The 22,088-nt window shown below is 43.8% G+C and overlaps 1 protein-coding gene across 5 annotated transcripts in view; it reads left to right on the top strand.

The window, feature by feature from the left end:
* CLPB (caseinolytic mitochondrial matrix peptidase chaperone subunit B) overlaps window positions 1-22,088 on the top strand; it is a 149,174-nt gene that overhangs the window by 41,829 nt on the left and 85,257 nt on the right. For all 5 annotated transcript variants that reach the window (XM_050756153.1, XM_050756156.1, XM_050756154.1 and 2 more), the window contains one exon: window positions 19,557-19,660. In XM_050756153.1, coding sequence (XP_050612110.1) covers window positions 19,557-19,660 — 104 coding nt within the window. The remainder of the gene's footprint in view (window positions 1-19,556; window positions 19,661-22,088) is intronic.

Raw genomic sequence — 22,088 nt, 5'->3', positions numbered from 1 at the left:
TGGTACTATGCAGTAAGGGCTTAGTAACTATGGGATAATAAGACAGACCAATGGATGGTCGGCTGGGTGAGAGCCAGTGTGGTTTAGGGGAATGTACACCAAGTTTAGACTCAGACAGACCTGGATTCGAATCTTGGTTCCTGTGCTTATTTAATGTGTACACTTGGGTAACATATTATCTTGCTGAGCCTTAGTTTACTTATTTATAAAATAGGACTGGTACCTCATCGCAAGTTGTTATAAGGATCTGAAATAGTGAATATAAGGTGTCTAACACACTGTGGCCGCTTTGTTATAATTATTGATCTTTGCCTTTTGAGGTAAATAAATAAAAATTATCCTCATATGAGGAAACTGGAGCACATTTTCTATACAGGTACCTTATTTCCTACCCAATCTTTAATTCATTTCCTTGGGAATCTGGCTTTAAAAAGAAAATTGTTCTCCCTGCCCTCTTTACTCTCAGCTCATGTCCCATGCCACAGGACTTGTAGATTTAACAAATGCTAGTGCCTTTGGTTGGGCCACCCGGCTTTCCTGACCAGCCAGAGACCAGGTTACTGAATGAGCCACAACTCATTTGACTTTCCAGCAGACCTCCTGAACTGTGACCTCTTCGCTTCCTCCCCTCATCGAGGTGTGCACTGGGTTGAGAAGAGGTCACTCTTTGTCTTCTCCTTGGGACCCGTGACACTCATCACAGTGATCCTATGCTTCAGATGTGGGGGGTGGGGAGGAGGAGGAGTTAGGAGAGCTTCTTCTGAAGCTCAACATTGTGTAGGGATGACCTGGAGCTGAGATCACTGCCCTTCTTGCTTCACCAACTCCAGCTGCTCGCCAGCCGTCTTTGACACGCGCCTGGCCCAACACAAGCCTGAGCTCACACCACAGGTTTTCTCGCTCTTGCCTAAACAATGTGAGCACCCCAACCCCCTCTGGCCACTGAAAGCAGAAAGCCTAAACATCGATCGAAGTAACTGCCCTCCTATTTATTGTGACTCCCCACCACCCTGAAAGCAAGAGCCCATCACGGTCAGTGTGAGCCAACCTTCCTACATGTGCTCCCACTTTTAATCTAATTACAGCCTGATCAGCAAATTAATTTCGCTGTGGCTCCAAAGGGAGTTCCATGAATCTCAGGAACTGCCGCTTAGGGACCACCCTCCTGTTCATTTCCTCAGCTTTGTCTGGGAACTTTCTGTAGCCCAAGAAGGAGCTACTACTCAGAAGAGGAAGATAGAGGTTTTCCACAGCTAAACCACCTGCAGCCTAGTTGGGACCTTCATGTGGGAGAAGGCTGAGCAGGGCAGAGACAGCTGCTGTCCATCTTTCTCTCCCATGTTCCATCAAATAAAATAGTGATTTCATTTATTCGTCTTTCATTTATTTATTCATGCACTCATTCAGAAAACATCTATGATCCAGGCACTGGGCAGGGAGCTGGGAAATAAAGTTGAGACATGGCCCTTACCCCCATAGCTAGTGGGAAAGGCAAATAAAAGTAAGCAGGCCATCATGATACAATATGAGGGTCACCTACCATGGGGGTGAGAACTGGGTGCTGTGCAGACACAGAGAAAGAGCATGGACTCAGATTGGGAATCAGAGAAGATTCAGTTGAGTTGGTGATGGCGTCACCAAGGAGCCCTGAAGGTGAATGAACACCAACCAACTGATGGAGGGGACAGGAGGTGGCATCTTTGATGGCCCTTGGTGTACTTCAGGGAGTTCATTGTTTTCACAGGGTCTTTAATGTTTCAGCCCCAAAGATTACTGGATCATATAGGAATTAGGACTTCTATAATTGAGAGACTCCCTGAAAGGGATTAACTTCTGAAACAAATGGTCAGGTTCAATTAATATATAAATAAAAGAGATAGGACTTCAACCCTTTTTGAAAAAAATCATCCTTCTATGTTGCTGCATGTATATCCAGCCTGTTGCTTCTAACTGCTGCATCGTGTTTCATAGTGTGTGACTACCACATTTACCTTATCCATCCCCCGAGTGGTGGCACTTGATGGCCCGCAACTCCCCACTGCCACAGAATGCTGGGATGAACCATTTCTTGTGTTGCCCTTTATGGACCTGCATAAGAATTTTTCTGGGAATTATATAGTCAGGAGCAGAAGTGCTTGGTCATAGGGTAAGGTGCTTTAATGAAGTCCTACACGGTTGGCTTCCAGAATGGCTGTACCAGTCTGTACCCTAACAGTGCATGAAGAGTCCCAGATCCTCATGTCTTCACCAACACTTGCCATTTTTCAGCTGTCTAACATTTGTCAATATGTTGAATTTACAGTGATATCTCATTTTAATTTGCATTTCTGTAATAACAAATGAACTTGAAGATTTTCTTTATATACCTAGTAATAATCTTTTTTTAGTTTCCTCTTCTAGGCTGTTCATATCCTTGCCTCATTTTTGGGGGGCCTTCTTTTTCTTTTTTCTTTTTTTTTTTTTCTATTTCCTTTTTTTGAGACAAGAGTCTCGCTCTGTTGCCCAGGCTGGAGTGCAGTGGTGTGACCTTGGCTCACTGCAACCTCTGCCTCCTGGGTTGAAGTGATTCTCCTGCCTCAGCCTCCCAGTTAGCTGAGATTACAGGCACCTGCCACCACACCCAGCTAATTTTTGTATTTTTAGTAGAGACGGGGTTTTACCATGTTGGCCAGGCTGGTCTCCAACTCCTGGCCTCAAGTGATCTGCTTGCCTCAGCCTCCTGGAGTGCTGGGATTATAGGCGTGAGCCACTGTGCCTGGCCTGTTGGGCTTTCTGATCCTAGCATTTCTGTCAAAACCTTATTTGGGGCAAAGTGCTCCTACAGACTGTTAACCACCTGAAAGTCAGTATTGGGAAGTGAAGGGAATTTTATTGCCCCCATAGTCTAATGGGAAAGGCAAATAAAAGTAAGCAGGCCATCATGATACAATATGAGGGTCACCTACCACAAGGGTGAAAACTGGGTGCTGTGCAGACAAAGAAAACGAGCATAAAAGAGGGAATAAAAGTCAGTATTGGGAAGTGAATATAACATACTTATGCCATAGACATTCTCTGCTTCCCCAAATTAGTAAGGGTAATAGGGTACCTGGAGATTATCCCTAGCCTTTGAGGGTTGTACTACCATGAGAGGCCAAATCTTTAGCTGGTTGACAGAATGGCTAATAATTTTTTTTTTTTTTTTTTGCCCAGGCTGGAGTGCGGTGGCACAACCACAGCTCACTGCAGCCTTGACCTCCTGAGCTCAAGCGATCTTCCTGAGTAGCTGGAACTACAGGCATGTGCCACCACACCTGGCTAATTTAAAAATTTTTTTAAGAGATAGGATCTCACTGTGTTGCCCAGGCTGGTCTTAAACTCCTGGGCTCAAACGATCCTCCTGCCTCAGTCTCTCAGAGTGCTGGAATTATAGGTATGAGCCACTATGCCTGCCAGAGAATTGCTGATATTCTTAAGCCTTTACCCAGTGAGTGTCTGTGGAGTAATTCCTTTGAGTGAAGATGTTTCCTGATATAGAAAAACATAATTGAGTGGCCTGGTGTACTCTGCCTCCTTTAATCCAACTGTTAAGACCGTGAAGGCCTAGCCTTATACCACAGCCCATTTGGTACCAGCTACTCAAATTTAAGACAGTAATAGTGAAACCAGAACCTACCATATGGCAGCCAGTATGCCAGCACCAGAACGAAGGAGAAGTTGCTATTGTCCTATTTAATGGATCAGCTCTCCAGTAGCAGTGCCTACCTTCCTCTGTGCCGTCAGATTCGGTTCTTATTGCTCACTCTGTATTCTGTATATCAGCCAGGTGGGCTGACTCACCATCATCTCCCCATGTAAGTCACCTCCCAAATGCTGTTTTGAGTTGGGGATTTCTTTCTGCTTCAGCAGAAAACAAAAGAGGCAGAAATCATTCCATTTCCATTGTCTTCTTACTGCTGCTCCTGGATGCTGCTGCTTTTGCCTTGCCTTGACTTTTGGTACCGGTGTAATCCTTGGTTTCTGGCTACTCACTTGGTTTATAATCTATTCTGCCTCACCCTCTAGTTCTTGACCTCTGCCCTCATATACACCTTTGCTGCCTGGTGTGTGGCCCTTGACTTTATTTTGACTGTGAACTTCTTGGCACTCCCTGGTGTTGGCCTACTGCTAAGCCTGTTTTCACCATCCTTGCCTTAGATTTCTCTAACCTGGCTAGCCTCCTACTCTGTTTCTGCCGTGCTGTATGCTATATGCTGTAGTTTCAGTGAGGTTCTTTTGGTGATCAAAGCTAGTGGTGAATCATACTCTTGTAGCCCTGTAGGCCGATCTGGGCTGGCTTCTTCAAGAAGGGCCTGACCCCACTGGAGCTCTTGGTTAGATGCTTTGTAAGTACATGAAGGCTGTTGAACAAAAAACCTACTGGCCATATGGCAAGGTGTTTGATGCCACTGTTGGCTACTGAGCAGCCATGGTTTCTTTAGCCCTGTCTATACCCCACAGTGGTGCTGATGCCTTTTGAGTATTATTAAAAGTGAAGGGAGGGCTGGGCGCAGTGGCTCACCCCTGTAATCCCAGCACTTTGGGAGGCTGAGGCAGGCAGATCATGAGGTCAGGAGATTGAGACCATCCTGGCTGACGTAGTGAAACCCCGTCTCTACTAAAAATACAAAAAATTAGCCGGGCGTGGTGGTGGGTGCCTGTAGTCCCAGCTACTCAGGAGGCTGAGGCAGGAGAATGACATGAACCTCGGAGGTGAAGCTTGCGGTGAGCTGAGATAGTGCCACTGCACTCCAGCCTGGGCGACAGAGTGAGATTCTGTCTCAAAAACAAACAAACAAACAAAAAGTTAAGGGAATCTTCTCTGAGGTTTCAGGATGAGTCACTATCTTGGATGCTTACCCCCTTTGGCCTCCAAGTTTGTGAAGTGAATTGCCCATTCCCTTTGATTGGGTTAGCAGCCATAGGGTCGATCCTAGTCACTCTCTCCACCCCACCCTGCCAGACCACTGTCTGCCCTCCGGGACCAAGGGCAACATACGTGGTTGCTTGGACACGTCCTACAGCCTGCAAATTGGACAGATGGAATCAATACTCATGAACCTGGAGAAGCCCAAGTAGCACAGTTAGTGACACTAGCTGCCTGGAGGGACAGCATGCCATGGGAGGGAGTGTGATTGAATGGTGATTGGACACAGCAGCTGAGGATTAACCAAATTACGTCTCTTTGAGTTTAGATAGACACTTGGATTTTAACACACATCAACTTGTGCAGAATATAGAAGAGCTGCCTTCTTAACACAGGAGTATGCCAGCATGAGTGCTGGGGTGGTCAGGTATAGATCTGGTGCCCATCACAGCCCAGATTCATGTGATTATTGCTAAGATTATACAAACAGAGGGTAAAGAGCTTAGATTTGTGGAGCTTTTTTTTTTTTTTTTTTTTTTTTTTTTTTTAATGTGTCAGGCACTATGGAGTTTTACATACTTATAACCTGCACAGCAGCCATCATTATCTCCATTATGCTGGTAAGGAAATGAAGGCCCAGAGGTGTAGTAACTGGTCCAAGAACACACAATCAGTAAATGATAGAGCTTTGATTTGAACACAGGTCTCTCTGTGCTTGTTATAAAATGTCATGCTGTCTTCCCAGTTTAGATGTCTTAATTCATATGTCTCCTGACTTCTCTCAGTCCAACCATAGGGTCATGTACATAGTAATAATAACTAACATTCATTGAGCAGTTGTTATGTGTCAGACACTGCTCTAAGCTTCTTTATGTGTATTAACACAATGATGAGCTAGATACTCTTATTATCCCTAATAATTATTATGAGGCCACAAAATGGTGGTTTTCTAATTTCATCATTCCTTCTACAATTATTAGTTTTCATTCTATAGTAAGACAGAACTTTCCCTTCTCTCCCATTTACTTATTTATTAATTTTCAATGTGGACTTCAATGGAGAATCTTATTTTACTCAATGCGTTATAATTATATATAATTAATGGGTTATAATCCATTACTGTCATTATTCATTCTGATGCTCTGATCATCCCAGATTTTACAGCCAGTTTTCTTGACTTCTGTGCCATACTACTTCTCTATCAGACATTGTTTTGCAGTGCTTTCAATTAGTTTGCCTATCTGTATCTGCCTTATTATACCCTCTTGGCTTTAAATGTTCTGGGAAATAGGAAGACTGACTAATGCCAATCTTAATGCAAATTGTGTATAAACTGAGAGTAAATAGTCTCCAAATGAGAACCCGACAGACTCTTCTATGAATTAAATATATGAGTTTTAGACAGATTTTAGCTGCTTAGAGACCCTTCTCATTTCTCATTGAAATCTTAATTCATATTCTGGATAAATTACCTTTGAAGATAATTTTAAAAGTTATTTTAGGTAAGGTGAGTAGGCACAGAAGACTCACTTAACTATATTAAGTCACATATAGAAGAACCACTGCTACGTAGGAGATAGAGTCTGGTTTTGGGCTTACCTGTAAGGACTGTATCTTTGTGTGCATGGAAGTTGGTGGAATTTATTCATTCATTCAGCAAGTCATTGCATCAGGTACTGTGCCTGTTGAAGGTAATGAAATTCAAACCAAATGGTACGTGGGAAACCATCAACATTACTGGTTACAAATACTAAAAAACTAACCAGGAAGTGAAAACAAACTATAGTTTGGCTTTTTAATAGTTATGATAAGTAATTAGTTTGAAATGCTTACCACTTCTGCTTGCAGAAGCATTAGCAGTTTTGAAGGTTAGTAAGCAAAAGATAGACACCCTAAGAGAAAGATGGGCAAAGGACCTTAATAAGGGATTTGTGAAGAAGAAGCACAACTGACTGCTAAACATATTTTTAAAAAAATTCATCCTCGCTAGTAATCAAGAAATGCAAACTGAAAGAGCAGTGTGATTCCATTTTCTGTTTTCCAGATTGACACATTTCTGGAAAAAAAGAAAAAAAACACTCTATTTTGGTAAAGGAAGGCACAGCAGTTACTCTCATACAGCATACTTTGCTAGTGAAAATAAAAATTAATACAATCTTTTTGCAAAACAACTTCGTAATATTTATAAAACCCTTAAAATGCTTATACTTTTTGAAGTAAATTTTGTCTCATATGAATTTATCCAAAGGAAATAATCAGAAATATTATGTTATTAATATTTAAAACAATCTTGTTTTATAATAGGGATTGCTTAAATCAAGCATGGAATAGTCTTATAGTGGAATACTGTATAGCCATTTAAAACAATGTGGGTTTTTTTGTTGTTGTTTGAGACGGAGTCTTGCTGTGTTGCCCAGGCTCGATGCAGTGGCGCGATCTCAGCTCACTGCATCCTCCGCCTCCCGGATTCAAGCGATTCTCCTGCCTTAGCCTCCCGAGTAGCTGGGATTACAGACATACACCACCATGCCTGGTTAATTTTTGTATTTTTAGTAGAGACAGGGTTTCACCTTGTTGGCCAGGCTGGTCTCGAACTCCTGACCTCAGGTGATCTGTCTACCTTGGCCTCCCAAAGTGCTGGGATTATAAGCATGAGCTACTGTACCCTGCCAGTAAAACAATGGAATAGACATATAATACATGAAAGGATTTATGTGCATTCAGAGAGAAAGTTTGTACATGATCCCATTTTTATAAATAAAATTATGTATATATCCATTGAAGAAACTGGAAAGATGTTATAGGTTCTAAGACCTTTTCTTCTTTTGATTATCTGTATTTTCTGTTTTTTTTTTTTATAGTGAACATGAGCCCTTTTTTTATTAGAAGGGAAAACAATGTATTAGTGGGAATATTACATAAATAGCAGGAAGAAGAAGGGAAGCTAACATATGGAGCCCCTGCCTCTGGTCATACTCCCTCTTCTCACACAGCCACTGGAGTGATTTTTGTAATTGCAAAGGTTTGGAAGGAAACTTACCAATCTATAAATAGTAGTTAATCTTGGAATTTGGACTAAGGAGATGCATGTAAGGGGAGACCTTTAATGTTCCCATGTGCTTGAGAAGAATGTGTGTTGTACTGCTGTCGGATGGAATGTTCTGTATAGGTCTGTTATATCCATTTAGTCTAAAGTATAGTTTAAGTCAGACATTTCCTTATTTATTTTCTTTCTGGATGACCTGTCCATTGCTGAAAGTAGGATATTGAAGTCCCTACTGTTTCTGTAGTATAGTCTGTCTTTCCCTTCCCATTGATTAATAGTTGCTTTATATATTTAGGTACTGTGATGTTAGGTGCATATGTATTTACAATTGTTATAGTCTCTTGATTAATTGACCCTTTTATTATTATATTATGACCTTCTTTGTCTCTTTATACAGTTTTGACTTAAAGTCTATTTTATTCCATATGAATCCCGGTACTTCTGCTCTCTTTTGGTTCCCATTTGCATGCGATATTTTTTTCCATTCCTTCATGTTCAATCTGTGTGTGTCCTTATAGGTAAAGTGAGTCTCTTGTAGATACCATACAGTTGGGTCTTCCTCTTTTTAATCCATTTACATTTTAATGTCTTTAGGCAATTATTGATTAATTGTCTTTAGGCAATTATTGCCTTTAGGCAATTATTGATAAGTGAGGACTAACTTCTGACATTTTATTGTTTTCTGGTTGTTTTATAGATCCATCGTTCCTCTCTTCCTCTCTTGCTGTCTTCCTTTGTGATTAGGTGATTTTCTTTCTTTTTTTTTTATTATACTTTATGTTCTAGGGTATATGTACATAACGTGCAGGTTTGTTACATATGTATACATGTGCCATGTTGGTGTGCTGCACCCATTAACTCGTCATTTACATTAAGTATATCTCCTAATGCTATCCCCCCACCCCACAACAGGCCCCGGTGTGTGATGTTCCCCTTCCTGTGTCCAAGTGTTCTCATTGTTCAATTCCCACCTATGAGTGAGAACATGCGGTGTTTGGTTTTCTGTTCTTGCGATAGTTTGCTGAGAATGATGGTTTCCAGCTGCATCCATGTCCCTACAAAAGACATGAACTCATCCTTTTTTATGGCTGCATAGTATTCCATGGTGTATAGGTGCCACATTTTCTTAATCCAGTCTGTCATTGATGGACATTTGGGTTGGCTCCAAGTCTTTGCCATTGTGAATAGTGCCACAGTAAACATACATGTGCATGTGTCTTTATAGCAGCATGATTTATAATCCTTTGGGTATTATAAATCCTTTGGGTATTATAACCCAGTAATGGGATGGCTGGGTCAAATGGTATTTCTAGTTCTAGATCCTTGAGGAATTGCCACACTGTCTTCCACCATGGTTGAACAAGTTTACAGTCCCACCAACAGTATAAAAATGTTCCTATTTCTCCACATCCTCTCCAGCACTTGTTGTTTCCTGACTTTTTAATGATCACCATTCTAACTGGTGTGAGATGGTATCTCATTGTGGTTTTGATTTGCATTTCTCTGATGGCTAGTGATGGTGAGCATTTTTTCGTGTGTCTGTTGGCTGCATAAATGTCTTCTTTTGAGAAGTGTCTGTTCATATCCCTTGCCCACTTTTTGATGGGGTTGTTTATTTTTTTCTTGTAAATTTGTTTGAGTTCTTTGTAGGTTCTGGATATTAGCCCTTTGTCAGATGAGTAGATTGCAAAAATATTCTCCCATTCTGTAGGTTGCCTGTTCACTCTGATGGTAGTTTCTTTTGCTGTGCAGAAGCTCTTTAGTTTAATTAGATCCCATTTGTCAATTTTGGCTTTTGTTGCCATTGCTTTTGGTGTTTTAGACATGAAGTCCTTGCCCATGCCTATGTCCTGAATGGTATTGCCTAGGTTTTCTTCTAGGGTTTTTATCTAATATCTAAGTCTCTAATTCATCTTGAATTAATTTTTATATAAGGTGTAAGGAAGGGATCCAGTTTCAGCTTTCTACTTATGGCTAGCCAGTTTTCCCAGCACCATTTGTTGAATAGGGAATCCTTTCCCCATTTCTTGTTTTTGTCAGGTTTGTCAAGATCAGATGGTTGTAGATGTGTGGTACTATTTCTGAGGGCTCTGTTCTGTTCCATTGGCCTATATCTCTGTTTTGGTACCAGTACCATGCTGTTTTGGTTACTGTATGTACTATACTGTAGTATAGTTTGAAGTCAGATAGTGTAATGCTTCCAGCTTTGTTCTTTTTGCTTAGGATTGTCTTGGCAATGTGGGCTCTTTTTTGGTTCCATATGAGCTTTAAAGTAGTTTTTTCCAATTCCGTGAAGAAAGTCATTGGTAGCTTGATGGGGATGGCATTGAATCTATAAATTACCTTGGACAGTATGGCCATTTTCACGATATTGATTCTTCCTATCCATGAACATGGAATGTTCTTCCATTTGTTTGTGTTCTCTTTTATTTCATTGAGCAGTGGTTTGTAGTTCTCCTTGAAGAGGTCCTTCACATCCCTTGTAAGTTGGATTCCTAGGTATTCTCTTTGAATCTATTGTGAATGGGAGTTCATTCATGATTTGGCTCTCTGTTTGTCTGTTATTGGTATATAAGAATGCTTGTGATTTTTGCACATTGATTTTGTATCCTGAGACTTTGCTGAAGTTGCTTATCAGCTTAAGGGGATTTTGGGCTGAGACGATGGGGTTTTCTAAATATACAATCATGTCATCTGCAAACAGGGACAATTTGACTTCCTCTTTTCCTAACTGAATACCTTTTATTTCTTTCTCTTGCCTGATTGCCCTGGCCAGAACTTCCAACACTATGTTGAATAGGAGTGGTGAGAGAGGGCATCCCTGTCTTGTGCCAGTTTTCAAGGGGAATGCTTCCAGTTTTTGCCCATTCATTGTGATACTGGCTGTGGGTTTGTCATAAATAGCTCTTACTATTTTGAGATACGTTCCATCAATACCGAATTTATTGAAAGTCTTTAGTATGAAGGGCTGTTGAATTTTGTCAAAAGTCTTTTCTCCATCTGTTGAGATAATCATGTGGTTTTTGTCTTTGGTTCTGTTTATATGCTGGATTACATTTATTGTTTTGTGTATATTGAACCAGCCTTGCATCCCAGGGATGAAGCCCACTTGATCATGGTGGATAAGCTTTTTGATGTGCTGCTGGATTCGGTTTGCCAGTATTTTACTGAGGATTTTTGCATCAGTGTTCATCAGGGATATTGGTCCACAATTCTCCTTTTTTGTTGTGTCTCTGCCAGGCTTTGGTATCAGGATGATGTTGGCCTCATAAAATGAGTTAGGGAGGATTCCCTCTTTTTCTATTGATTGGAATAGTTTCAGAAGGAATGGTACCAACTCCTCCTTGTACCTCTGGTGAATTCGTCTGGTCCTGGACCTTTTTTAGTTGGTAGGCTATTAATTATTGCCTCAATTTCAGAGCCTGTTACTGGTCTATTCAGGGATTCAACTTCTCCTGGTTTAGTCTTGGGAGAGTGTATGTGTCCAGGAATTTATTCATTTCTTCTAGGGTTTCTAGTTTATTTGCGTAGAGGTGTTTATAGTATTCTCTGATGGTAGTTTGTATTTCTGTGGGGTCGATGGTGATACCCCTTATCATTTTTTATTGCGTCTATTTGATTCTTCTCTCTTCTCTTCTTTATTAGTCTTGCTAGTGGTCTATCAATTTTGGTGATCTATTCAAAAAACCAGCTCCTGGATTCATTGATTTTTTTTTTTTGAAGGATTTTTTGTGTCTCTAGCTCCTTCAGTTCTGCTCTGATCTTAGTTATTTCTTGCCTTCTGCTAGCTTTTGAATGTGTTTGCTCTTGCTTCTCTAGTTCTTTTAATTGTGATGTTAGGATGTCAACTTTAGATCTTTCCTGCTTTCTCTTGTGGGCACTTAGTGCTATAAATTTCCCTCTACACACTGCTTTAAATGTGTCCCAGAGATTCTGGTATGTTGTATCTTTGTTCTCATTGGTTTCAAAGAACATCTTTATTTCTGCCTTCATTTCGTTATGTACCCAGTAGGCATTCAGAAGCGAGTTGTTCAGTTTCCATGTAGTTGAGTGGTTTTGATTTAGTTTCTTAATCCTGAGTTCTAGTTTGATTGCACTGTGGTCTGAGAGACAGTTTGTTATAATTTCTGTTCTCTTACATTTGCTGAGGAGTGCTTTACTTCCAACTATGTGGTCAGTTTTGGAATAAGTGTGATGTGGTGCTCAGAAGAGTGTATATTCTGTTGATTTGGGGTGGAGAGTTCTGTAGATGTCTATTAGGTCCAGTTGGTGCAGAATTGAGTTCAATTCCTGGTTATCCTTGTTAACTTTCTGTCTCGATGATCTGTCTAATGTTGACAGGGGGTGTTAAAGTCTCCCATTATTATCGTTTGGGAGTCTAAGTCTCTTTGTAAGTCTCTAAGGAATTGCTTTATGCATCTGGGTGCTCCTGTATTGGGTGCATATATATTTAGGATAGTTAGCTCTTCTTGTTGAATTGATCCCTTTACCATTATGTAATGGCCTTCTTTGTCTCTTTTGATCTTTGTTGGTTTAAAGTCTGTATTATCAGAGACTAGGATTGCAACCCCTGCATTTTTTTTGTTTTCCATTTGCTTGGTAGATCTTCCTCCATCCCTTTATTTTGAGCCTATGTGTGTCTTTGCACATGAGATGGGTCTCCTGGATACTGCAAACTGATGGGTCTTGACTCTTTATCCAATTTGCCAGTCTGTGTCTTTTAATTGGAGCATTTAGCCCGTTTACATTTAAGGTTAATATTGTTATGTGTGAACTCGATCCTGTCATTATGATGTTAGCTGGTTATTTTGCTCGTTAGTTGATGCAGTTTCTTCCTAGCCTCGATGGTCTTTACATTTTGGCATGTTTTTGCAGTGGCTGGTCCCGGTTGTTCCTTTCCATGTTTAGTGCTTCCTTCAGGAGCTCACGTAGGGCAGGCCTGGTGGTGACAAAATCTCTCAGCATTTGCTTGTCTGTAAAGGATTTTATTTCTCCTTCACTTGTGAAACTTAGTTTGGCTGGATATGAAATTCCGGTTGAAAATTCTTTTCTTTAAGAATGTTGAATATTGGCCCCCACTCTCTTCTGGCTTGTAGAGTTTCTGCCGAGAGATCCGCTGTTAGTCTGATGGGCTTCCCTTTGTGGGTAACCCGACCTTTCTCTCTGGCTGCCCTTAACATTTTTTCCTTCATTTCAGCTTTGGTGAATCTGACAATTATGTGTCTTGGAGCTGCTCTTCTCGAGAAGTATCTTTGTGGCGTTCTCTGTATTTCCTGAATTTGAATGTTGGCCTGCCTTGCTAGGTTGGGGAAGTTCTCCTGGATAATATTCTGCAGAGTGTTTTCCAACTTGGTTACATTCTCCCGTCACTTTCACCTACACCAATCAGACGTAGATTTAGTCTTTTCACATAGTCCCATATTTCTTGGAGGCTTTGTTCATTTCTTTTTACTTTTTTTTTTGTTTGTTTGTTTGAGACGGAGTCTTGCTCTGTCGCCCAGGCTGGAGTGCAGTGGCCGGATCTCAGCTCACTGCAAGCTCCGCCTCCCGGGTTTCCACCATTCTCCTGCCTCAGCCTTCAGAGTAGCTGGGACTACAGGCGCCCGCTACCTCGCCCGGCTAGTTTTTTGTATTTTTTAGTAGAGACGGGGTTTCACCGTGTTAGCCAGGATGGTCTCGATCTCCTGACCTCGTGATCCGCCCGTCTCGGCCTCCCAAAGTGCTGGGATTACAGGCTTGAGCCACCGCGCCCGGCCTCTTTTTACTCCTTTTTCTTTAAACTTCTCTTCTCGCTTTATTTCATTCATTTGATCTTCAATTACTGATACCCTTTCTTCCAGTTGATCAGGTCGGTTACTGAAGCTTGTGCATTTGTCACGTAGTTCTCGTGTCATGGTTTTCATCTCTATCAGGTCTTTTAAGGACTTCCCTGCATTGGTTATTCTAGTTAGCCATTTGTCAAATCTTTTTTCAAGGTTTTTAGCTTCTTTGTGCTGGGTTCGTACTTCCTCCTTTAGCTCAGAGAAGTTTGATTGTCTGAAGCCTTCTTCTCTCAGCTCATCAAAGTCATTCTCCAAGCAGCTTTGTTCTGTTGCTGGCGAGGAACTGCGTTCCTTTGGAAGGGGAGAGGCGCTCTGATTTTTAGAATTTCCAGCTTTTCTACACTGCTTTTTCCCCATCTTTGTGGTTTTATCTACCTTTGGTCTTTGATGATGGTGACATACAGATGGGGTTTTGGTGTGGATGTCCTTTCTGTTTGTTAGTTTTCCTTCTAACAGTCAGGACCCTCCGCTGCAGGTCTGTTGGAGTTTGCTTGAGGTTCAGTGCAGACCCTGTTTGCCTGGGCATCAGCAGCGGAGGCTGCAGAAAAGTGAATATTGCTGAACGGCTAATGTTGCTGTCTGATCGTTCCTCTGATAGCTTTGTCTCAGAGGTGTACCTGGCCATGTGAGGTGTGAGGTGTGAGGTGTCAGTCTGCCCCTAGTGGGGGATGTCTCCCAGTTAGGCTAATCGGGGATCAGGGACCTACTTGAGCAGGCAGTCTGTCTGTTCTTAGATCTCAGACTCCATGCTGGGAGAACCACTACTCTCTTCAAAGCTGTCAGACAGAGACATTTACATCTGCAGAGGTTTCTGCTGCCTTTTGTTTGCCTATGCCCTGTCCCCAGAGGTGGAGTCTACAGAGGCAGGCAGGCCTCCTTGAGCTGCGGTGGGCTCCACCCAGTTCGAGCTTCCCAGGGACTTTATTTACCTACCTAAGCCTCAGCAATGGCAGGCCCCCCTCCCCAGCCTTGCTGCTGCCTTGCAGTTAGATCTCAGACTGCTGTGCTAGCAATGAGGGAGGCTCCATGGGCATGGGACCCTCCGAGCCAGGCGCAGGATATAATCTCCTGGTGTGCCGTTTGCTAAGACCCTTTGTAAAGCACAGTATTAGGGTGGGAGTGACCCGATTTTCCAGGTGTTGTGTGTCACGGTTTCCCTTGTCTAGGAAAGGGAATTCCCTTCTCCCTTGCGCTTCCTGGTTGAGGCGGTGCCTTGGGCTCTCGCTTGTTGGGCTGCACCCACTGTCCTGCACCCACTGTCTGACACTCCCCAGTGAGATGAATCTGGTACCTCAGTTGGAAATGTAGAAATCACCCGTCTTCTGTGTCACTCACGCTGGGAGCTGGAGGCTGGAGCTCTTCCTATTCAGCCGTCTTGGAACTGCCCCCTATTAGGTGATTTTCTTTTTTTTTTTTTTTTTGAGACGGAGTCTCGCTCTGTCACCCAGGCTGGAGTGCAGTGGCCGGATCTCAGCTCACTGCAAGCTCCGCCTCCCGGGTTTACGCCATTCTCCTGCCTCAGCCTCCTGAGTAGCTGGGACTACAGGCGCCCGCCACCTCGCCCAGCTAAGTTTTTTTTGTATTTTTAGTAGAGACGGGGTTTTACCGTGTTAGCCAGGATGGTCTCGATCTCCTGACCTCGTGATCCGCCCGTCTCGGCCTCCCAAAGTGCTGGGATTACAGGCTTGAGCCACCGCGCCCGGCCAGGTGATTTTCTTTAGTAGTATACTTATATTCCTTACTTTTTACCTTTTATGAATCTACTTTAGGCTTTGCTTTGTGGTTACTTTACACTTATTCCACACCCGCCACAAACATATTCTGTATTTTTAGTGTCACAATTTACATATTTTGTATTATATATCCCTTAACAAATTATTGTAGCTATTATTATTTTTAGCAGTTTTGTATTTTGACCTTAATACTAAAGATAAAAGTGATTTACTTACCACCATTTACAGTATCATGGTATTCTGAATTTGACTACGTGCTTACCATTACCAGTGAGGTTTATCGGGTGTTTTGTTTGTTTGTTTTGAGATAGAGTCTCATTCTGTCATCCAGGCTGGAGTGCAGTGGTTGATCTTAGCTCACTACAATCTCTGCCCGCCAAGCTCAAGTGATTTTCCTACCTCAGCCTCCCAAGTAGCTGAGACTACTGGCATGTAACACCATGCCTGGCTAATGTTTGTATTTGTCTGTTTTTGGTGGAGATGGGGTTTCAGCATGTTTCTTTTTTTTTTTTTTTTTTGAGTTGGAGTCTTGCTCTGTCGCCCAGGCTGGAGTGCAGTGGCCGGATCTCAGCTCACTGCAAGCTCCGCCTCCCGGGTTTACGCCATTCTCCTGCCTCAGCCTCCCGAGTAGCTGGGACTACAGGCGCCCACCACCTCGCCCGGCTAGTTTTTTGTATTTTTTTTTTTAGTAGAGACGGGGTTTCACCGGGTTAGCCAGGATGGTCTCGATCTCCTGACCTTGTGATCCGCCCGTCTCGGCCTCCCAAAGTGCTGGGATTACAGGCTTGAGCCACCGCGCCCGGCCAATTTCAGCATGTTTCTAAGGCTTCCAGTGAGTTTTATACTTTCGTGTTTTTGTGTTGCTAATTAGCATCCTTTTCTTTCAACATGAAGCACTCTCTTTAGCATTTCTTGTAAATTTATCACCATCAGACCTGTCTAAGAAATATAAGACAGGTCTCGTGGTGATAAACTCCCTTGGCTTTTATTTCTCTGGGAAAGTCTTTATCTTTCCTTGATTTCTGAAGAATAGTTTTGCTGGGTATAGTCTTCTTAGTTGACAGGGTTTTTTTTCATTCAACATTTTGAATTTATCATCCTGTTCTCTCCTGGCCTATAAGATTTATAATGTGAAATCCACTGTCAGCCTTATTGGAAGTCCCTTATATATTACTTGCTTTTTTGCTCTCACTGCTTTCACAATCCTTCTTTGTCTTTAATTTTTGATAGTTTGATTATAATATGTCTTGGTGTAGTCTTATTTGGACTGAATCTTATTGGAAGCCATTTGTCTTCCTATTTTCAAATAGCTCATTTTTGAGTTCACATATTCTGTCTTCTGCTTTTCAGTTCTGCTGTTGATGCTCTATATTGCAGTTTCATTTGATTCATTATATTTTTCAGCTCCAGGATTTCTTTTGATGTTTTTTAAAAACATAATTTCAATCTCTTAAATTTGTTTGGAATATTTATTGTTTTCCTGATTTTGTTAAATTGTTTCTCTATATTTTCTTAATGTTTGCTAAACTTTCTTAAAACAATTATTTTGAATTATTTGTGAAGCAGGTCATGAATATCCATTTCTTTAGGGTTGGTTACTGGTCCTTCATTTTGTTCTTTGGGTGGGATCAAGTTTCCCTGATTGTTCTTGATTCTTGTGGCCATGCTTTGGTATCTGAACATGTGAAAAAGTAGGGACTTACTCCAGTCTTTGCAGATTGGCTTTGCCTGGGAAAGCCCTTCATCATTCAGCCTGTCCAGAGATTCGGGACAGGCTGTCTTGTGTGGTTCATGAATGAGCTTGGTGCTAGAGTCCTCAGGCAGGCTGGCCTGGTGCATAGGTCAGCAGGTGAGCTGACCTGGTGCCTGGGTCCTTAGGGTTGAGCTTGGAGCCTGGTGCCATTGGAGTGGACCTGTTGATTGGGACCACAGGGGTGGGCCTAGAGCCTGTATCTGTGGGGGCCAGCCTGAAGCCTAAGTACACAGGGACTGACCTTGTGATGGGATAGGCCTTGAGCCTGAATCTGCAGGGAATGGTTAGTCATTGGGATTGACCTGGCACCTGTGTGCAAGTTGATGGGCCTGGAGCCTGAGTCCACAGGGGTTGGTCTGGTATTGGAGCAGACCTGGAGCCTTAGTTTATGGGGATTGGGCCAGGGCCCTGGGTCCACAAGGGCTGGCCTGGAATGTGGGTATATAGGGATGGTCCTGGAGTCTCAGTCCATGGGGGCCAAGCTGTTACTGGCATCTATCGGAGTGGGTCTGGACCTCAGATCTGCTGGAGCAGGCCTAGACTTTGGCTTCACTGAAGTCTGTGGCATGGGACTGGCCTGGAGCCTGGGCTGGCCTGTTCCTGGGCAGGCACGGAGCCTGGGTCTGTGGGTGATGGTCTAGAACCTGGATATGCAGTACTGCCCCAGAGGGTGTAGGTCTGTGAGGGCTAGCCTGGGTACTAGGGCAATGAGGGCCAGCCTGTGACCTGGGTCCACGGGGGCTATCCTGGAGTCTGGATTTGTGGGAGCCAGCTCAGTACTGGGTCTACTGGGATGGGCCTGGGGGCTGCTAGAGCTGGCCTGAAATGTGGGGCCACAGGGACTGGTGTGAAACCGAGCAGGCCTAGAGCCTGTGTCTGCAGGTGCTGGCCCAGTGCCTGAGGCCAGGGGTACTGACCTGGTGCTAGGGCAGGCCTAAAGCTCTGGGCTGTGTGGACTAACTTGGCTGTGAGCTGGGCTGGAGCCTGGGGCGGACCTGGAGGCTGGGTCTGCTGGTATAGGCCTGATAACTAAGGCTGTCAGGCCGACCTGGTGCTAGGGCAGACCTGAAGCCTGGATTCATGCCCCAGCCAGTTCTGGGGGAAGTCTAGAGCCCTGGGCCACCAAGGCTACCCTGGCTCTAGGATGGGCCTGGAGATTGAATCTGCAAGGCGGGCCTGAAGCCTGAGACTGTAGGGGCTGGGCTCGTGTTAGGGTGGGCCCAGAGCCCATGACTGCTGGGGCTGGCCTGGCACTAGGGCCAGAGTCTGGGGCTGCTAAGGTCGGTCTGGCTAGGAGGCAGATCTGGAGCCTGGGGCTGTGGGGTATGTCCTGGCACCAGGGAGGCTAGAGGCTTAGTCTGAGGGTAGCCACCAGGAGTTTGGGAGCCTTCCAGGCACTGAGTTTTACTGGGGTGGGCCTGGATTCAGGGTCTAAGGCAAAGTCCAGCCCTCACTTCCCTCTCCTGCCCCCATGAGTGTAACTCTCTCCATGTGTACCGCCTGGAGTTGGGGGAGGGGTGATATGGGTAAGGGGAAACTGTCTTCCTACCCTCTGTAGGTAACCTTTTCTTTACCCCTGTGCTATGCCCAGCTGCTGTAATCTCTCATTTGGTTTACTTAGCTCTTGTGAAGGTATTTTTGCCTGTGGATAATTGTTCAAATTGATGTTTCTGCTGGGGAGCAAGTGCTGGGGAGTCCTGTTCTGCCATCTTGCTGATGCCGTAAAGGTTTTCTTGATCTTGTTTCTTGTTCTGCTGCACGTTTCTCCTGTAGTAACCTTTATCACACTTTGAGCTGTAACTTTATACTTAATTATTGGTTTTCTCAGCAGACTGGCCCTAGCTCCTTGAGGTCACAGACCTCAGCAGCTGGAACAGGGACTAGAACATGGTAGGCATTTGATAAGTAATTGTTGGATAAACAGTTTGTATTTTATAATTGTGGAAACTGGGCCTTAGAAAGGTGTTAAGTAACTTGTCCCAAGCTTCTCAGCTGGTAAGTTTCAGAGGCTGCTGCCTTTTTTTTTTTTTTTTAATGAAGTTTCACTGTGTTGCCCAAACTGGTCTTGAACTCCTGGACTCAAGTGATACTCCCGTCTTGGCCTCCCAAAGTGCTGGGATTACAGTCATTATTCACTGCATCCAGCTAAGATTTCCTATCGCTGCCTTTCCTATCCTTGTCTTTTACACTCCCAGAGTTCATGGGTTTTTTTCCACTGTATCACTCACATGAGTCCCCAAACATGCTTCCAGATCTGGGTCTGTACCTCCTGGGCCTTTCTTGCTTTTGACACTTCTGTCTTTGTGCTTTCTTCTAGTGTGGTCCAGGTCCTGCTTGCTGCCGGGGCTGATCCAAACCTTGGAGATGATTTCAGCAGTGTTTACAAGACCGCCAAGGAACAGGGAATCCATTCTTTGGAAGGTAAGTGTGGGCTGTCCTGCTTCTCTGAGAGCTCTCCTCTTGTGTCTTTCATGCAGTCTTGCTCTGTGGTGTCAGCTCTACCAGCAACTCAGAGTGAAAGCCTGCATGTTCTTTACCTCTGTGGACTCATGAAGAACTCAAAGGGCTCGGAACAGCTGCTTTTCACAGTCCCTTGGCTCTAACTTTATGTCACTTTAGAAGAAGTCTTGGGGAAAGAAATAGAGGCCTGATTTCATGACCTAATTGGGGGTAGGAAGTACATTTCAACTGATGTTTTCCTGAAAGTGCTTCAGCCTGTAGAGCTGCAGATGAGTGGACAACTGAGCACCTTTCAGTAAAATAATTAAGGCAACTGCGTGGAATGTGGATTTGTTCCTCTCCTATTTCCTGCAGACTTACTTTGCCCCATTCCTGCCCCAGAACTAGACAACAGCCTTACTGGATTCCTCAGCCTCAGAATTCCCTAAATAATACTATTCTGAATACTGTTTTTCCTCCCTCGTAAACGTAAAATGCAATCCTGCCTCTGGGACTATCCCCTCAGCTTGCTCTATGATCTAGGACAAATAGTGGACCTTCTCTGTGCCTTGATGTCTATCCTTATAAAATGAGGTCATCATCAGTGCCTTCTCTGGGATGTCTGGGATGTTGTGTTGGTGGTGGTTTGAACTTCAGAATGAAGAGGCTGTGGGGTGAGTCTTGGAGACTGAATGTGCAAGGTGGATGTTTGAGTTTGCACTAGGGCTTGATCATGTGTCTGTTAGAGGGTACCTCAGCAAGTCAGTCTATGTTGTGTCTGGTGAGTACTTCATCCAAAGTGGGGTTGAAAAAAAAGCTGGTTGCTTTGGCTGCAGTCAGAAATGAGTATTTTACATTTGAGCTTTTGTTTATCCAGACTGTCCCCACTGCTTTCCCCTTGTCCTGGACCATTCACAGAGGCTGAGATCCCTCTGAGATTGCCAGCAATGGGGTGGCTGAGCAGTGGCTGCTTTAGTGTTAGCAGTGATGCCAGGAGGACAGACAGCCTCTCTGACTACCCGAGAGCCAGAACATTGACCTAGGGGGAAGTTCAGCCAAGGGGAGCAGTGTGCTCAGCCTTCAGAGCTGTAAGGCCGCGAGACTGACATGGTATGTGGTAACTCAGAGTAGCGGTGTTGTTGCTGCCCCAGGGAGAAGGTTTCTCAAATCAGTGGCATGAGAGGAGTATCCAAGAGCATTAAGGCATTGCTGCCCAGGTAAAGTGTGAAGTTACCCTCTTCCTTCCCTTTCACCTCTCTAAACCTAGTCCTTCTCTTAAGGCTCCATTGCTAACGCTAGATCCTCCACAAAGGCTTCCCTGTCCTTGACAATAGTTGCAACCTGCCCTCAGCTGCTCTTTTGAATGTTCTCTAGATCTTGGCCTTTTGTATGGTTATTTGAACTCTCATCTACCCATATGTCCTTTCTTTCCTCCTCATGTGCAGGCCACAATCTTTGTGTCCTTGGATTCCCCACTGAGCTGGAGGAATTGTGTTTATGTTTTAAACAGAGAATTTCATGAGTACCCCCTTGCCCTCTATTTGCAGCCTGATATGTGGGGACTCAGCTTATGGGCTATCCTGTTCTCATTCAGGCGCAGCATTGCAGTGCTCAGCTCTGTCTTCAGTTTAGGTGCTGATATGGTTTGGCTGTGTCTCTATTCACATCTCAACTTGAATTGTATCTCCCAGAATTCCCATGTGTTGTGGGAGGGACCTAGTGGGAGGTAATTGAAACATGGGGGCCAGTCTTTCCCATGCTATTCTTGTGATAGTGAATAAGTCTCTTGAGATCTGATGGGTTTGTTAGGGGTTTCCCCCTTTTGCTTCATCCTCATTTTTCTCCTGCCGCTGCCATGTAAGAAGTGCCTTTTACCTTCTGCCATGATTCTGAGGCCTCCCCGGCCATGTAGGACTGTAAGTCCAATTAAACCTCTTTTTGTTCCCAGTTTCAGGTATGTCTTTATCAGCAGTGTGAAAATGAAATAATATAGGTGCTCTCACCAAAAAGCAAAGTGGAGCATTTGTTGAGAGGGCAGGGCCAGGTAGACAGGAGGGGGTTCTTTTGAGTGCCTTCTCATCTGCTGTCAGGATTCTAGCAGGGCTCATTAAAAGTTTTTTTTATTTCACAGAATCTCAGAGCTATGAAGCCATCTATCTAGTCCAACTTCTGCTGTCACACTGGTCTCCACGATGTACATTCATGTTTTGTTTTGCTTTTTTGAGACAGAGTCTCGCTCTGTCGCCCAGGCTGGAGTGCAGTGTCGAGATCTCAGCTCACTGCAAGCTCCGCCTCCTGGGTTCACACCATTCTCCTGCCTCAGCCTACCCAGTAGCTGGGACTACAGGCGCCCACCACCACGCCTGGCTAACTTTTTGTATTTTTAGTAGAGACGGGGTTTCACTGTGTT

This window comes from Macaca thibetana, chromosome 14 (genome assembly GCF_024542745.1).
Source record: "Macaca thibetana thibetana isolate TM-01 chromosome 14, ASM2454274v1, whole genome shotgun sequence".
In the NCBI taxonomy this organism is placed as follows: domain Eukaryota; kingdom Metazoa; phylum Chordata; class Mammalia; order Primates; family Cercopithecidae; genus Macaca; species Macaca thibetana.
Note: the sequence above shows the minus strand (reverse complement) of the source record. Positions and strands in the feature narration are given on the sequence as shown.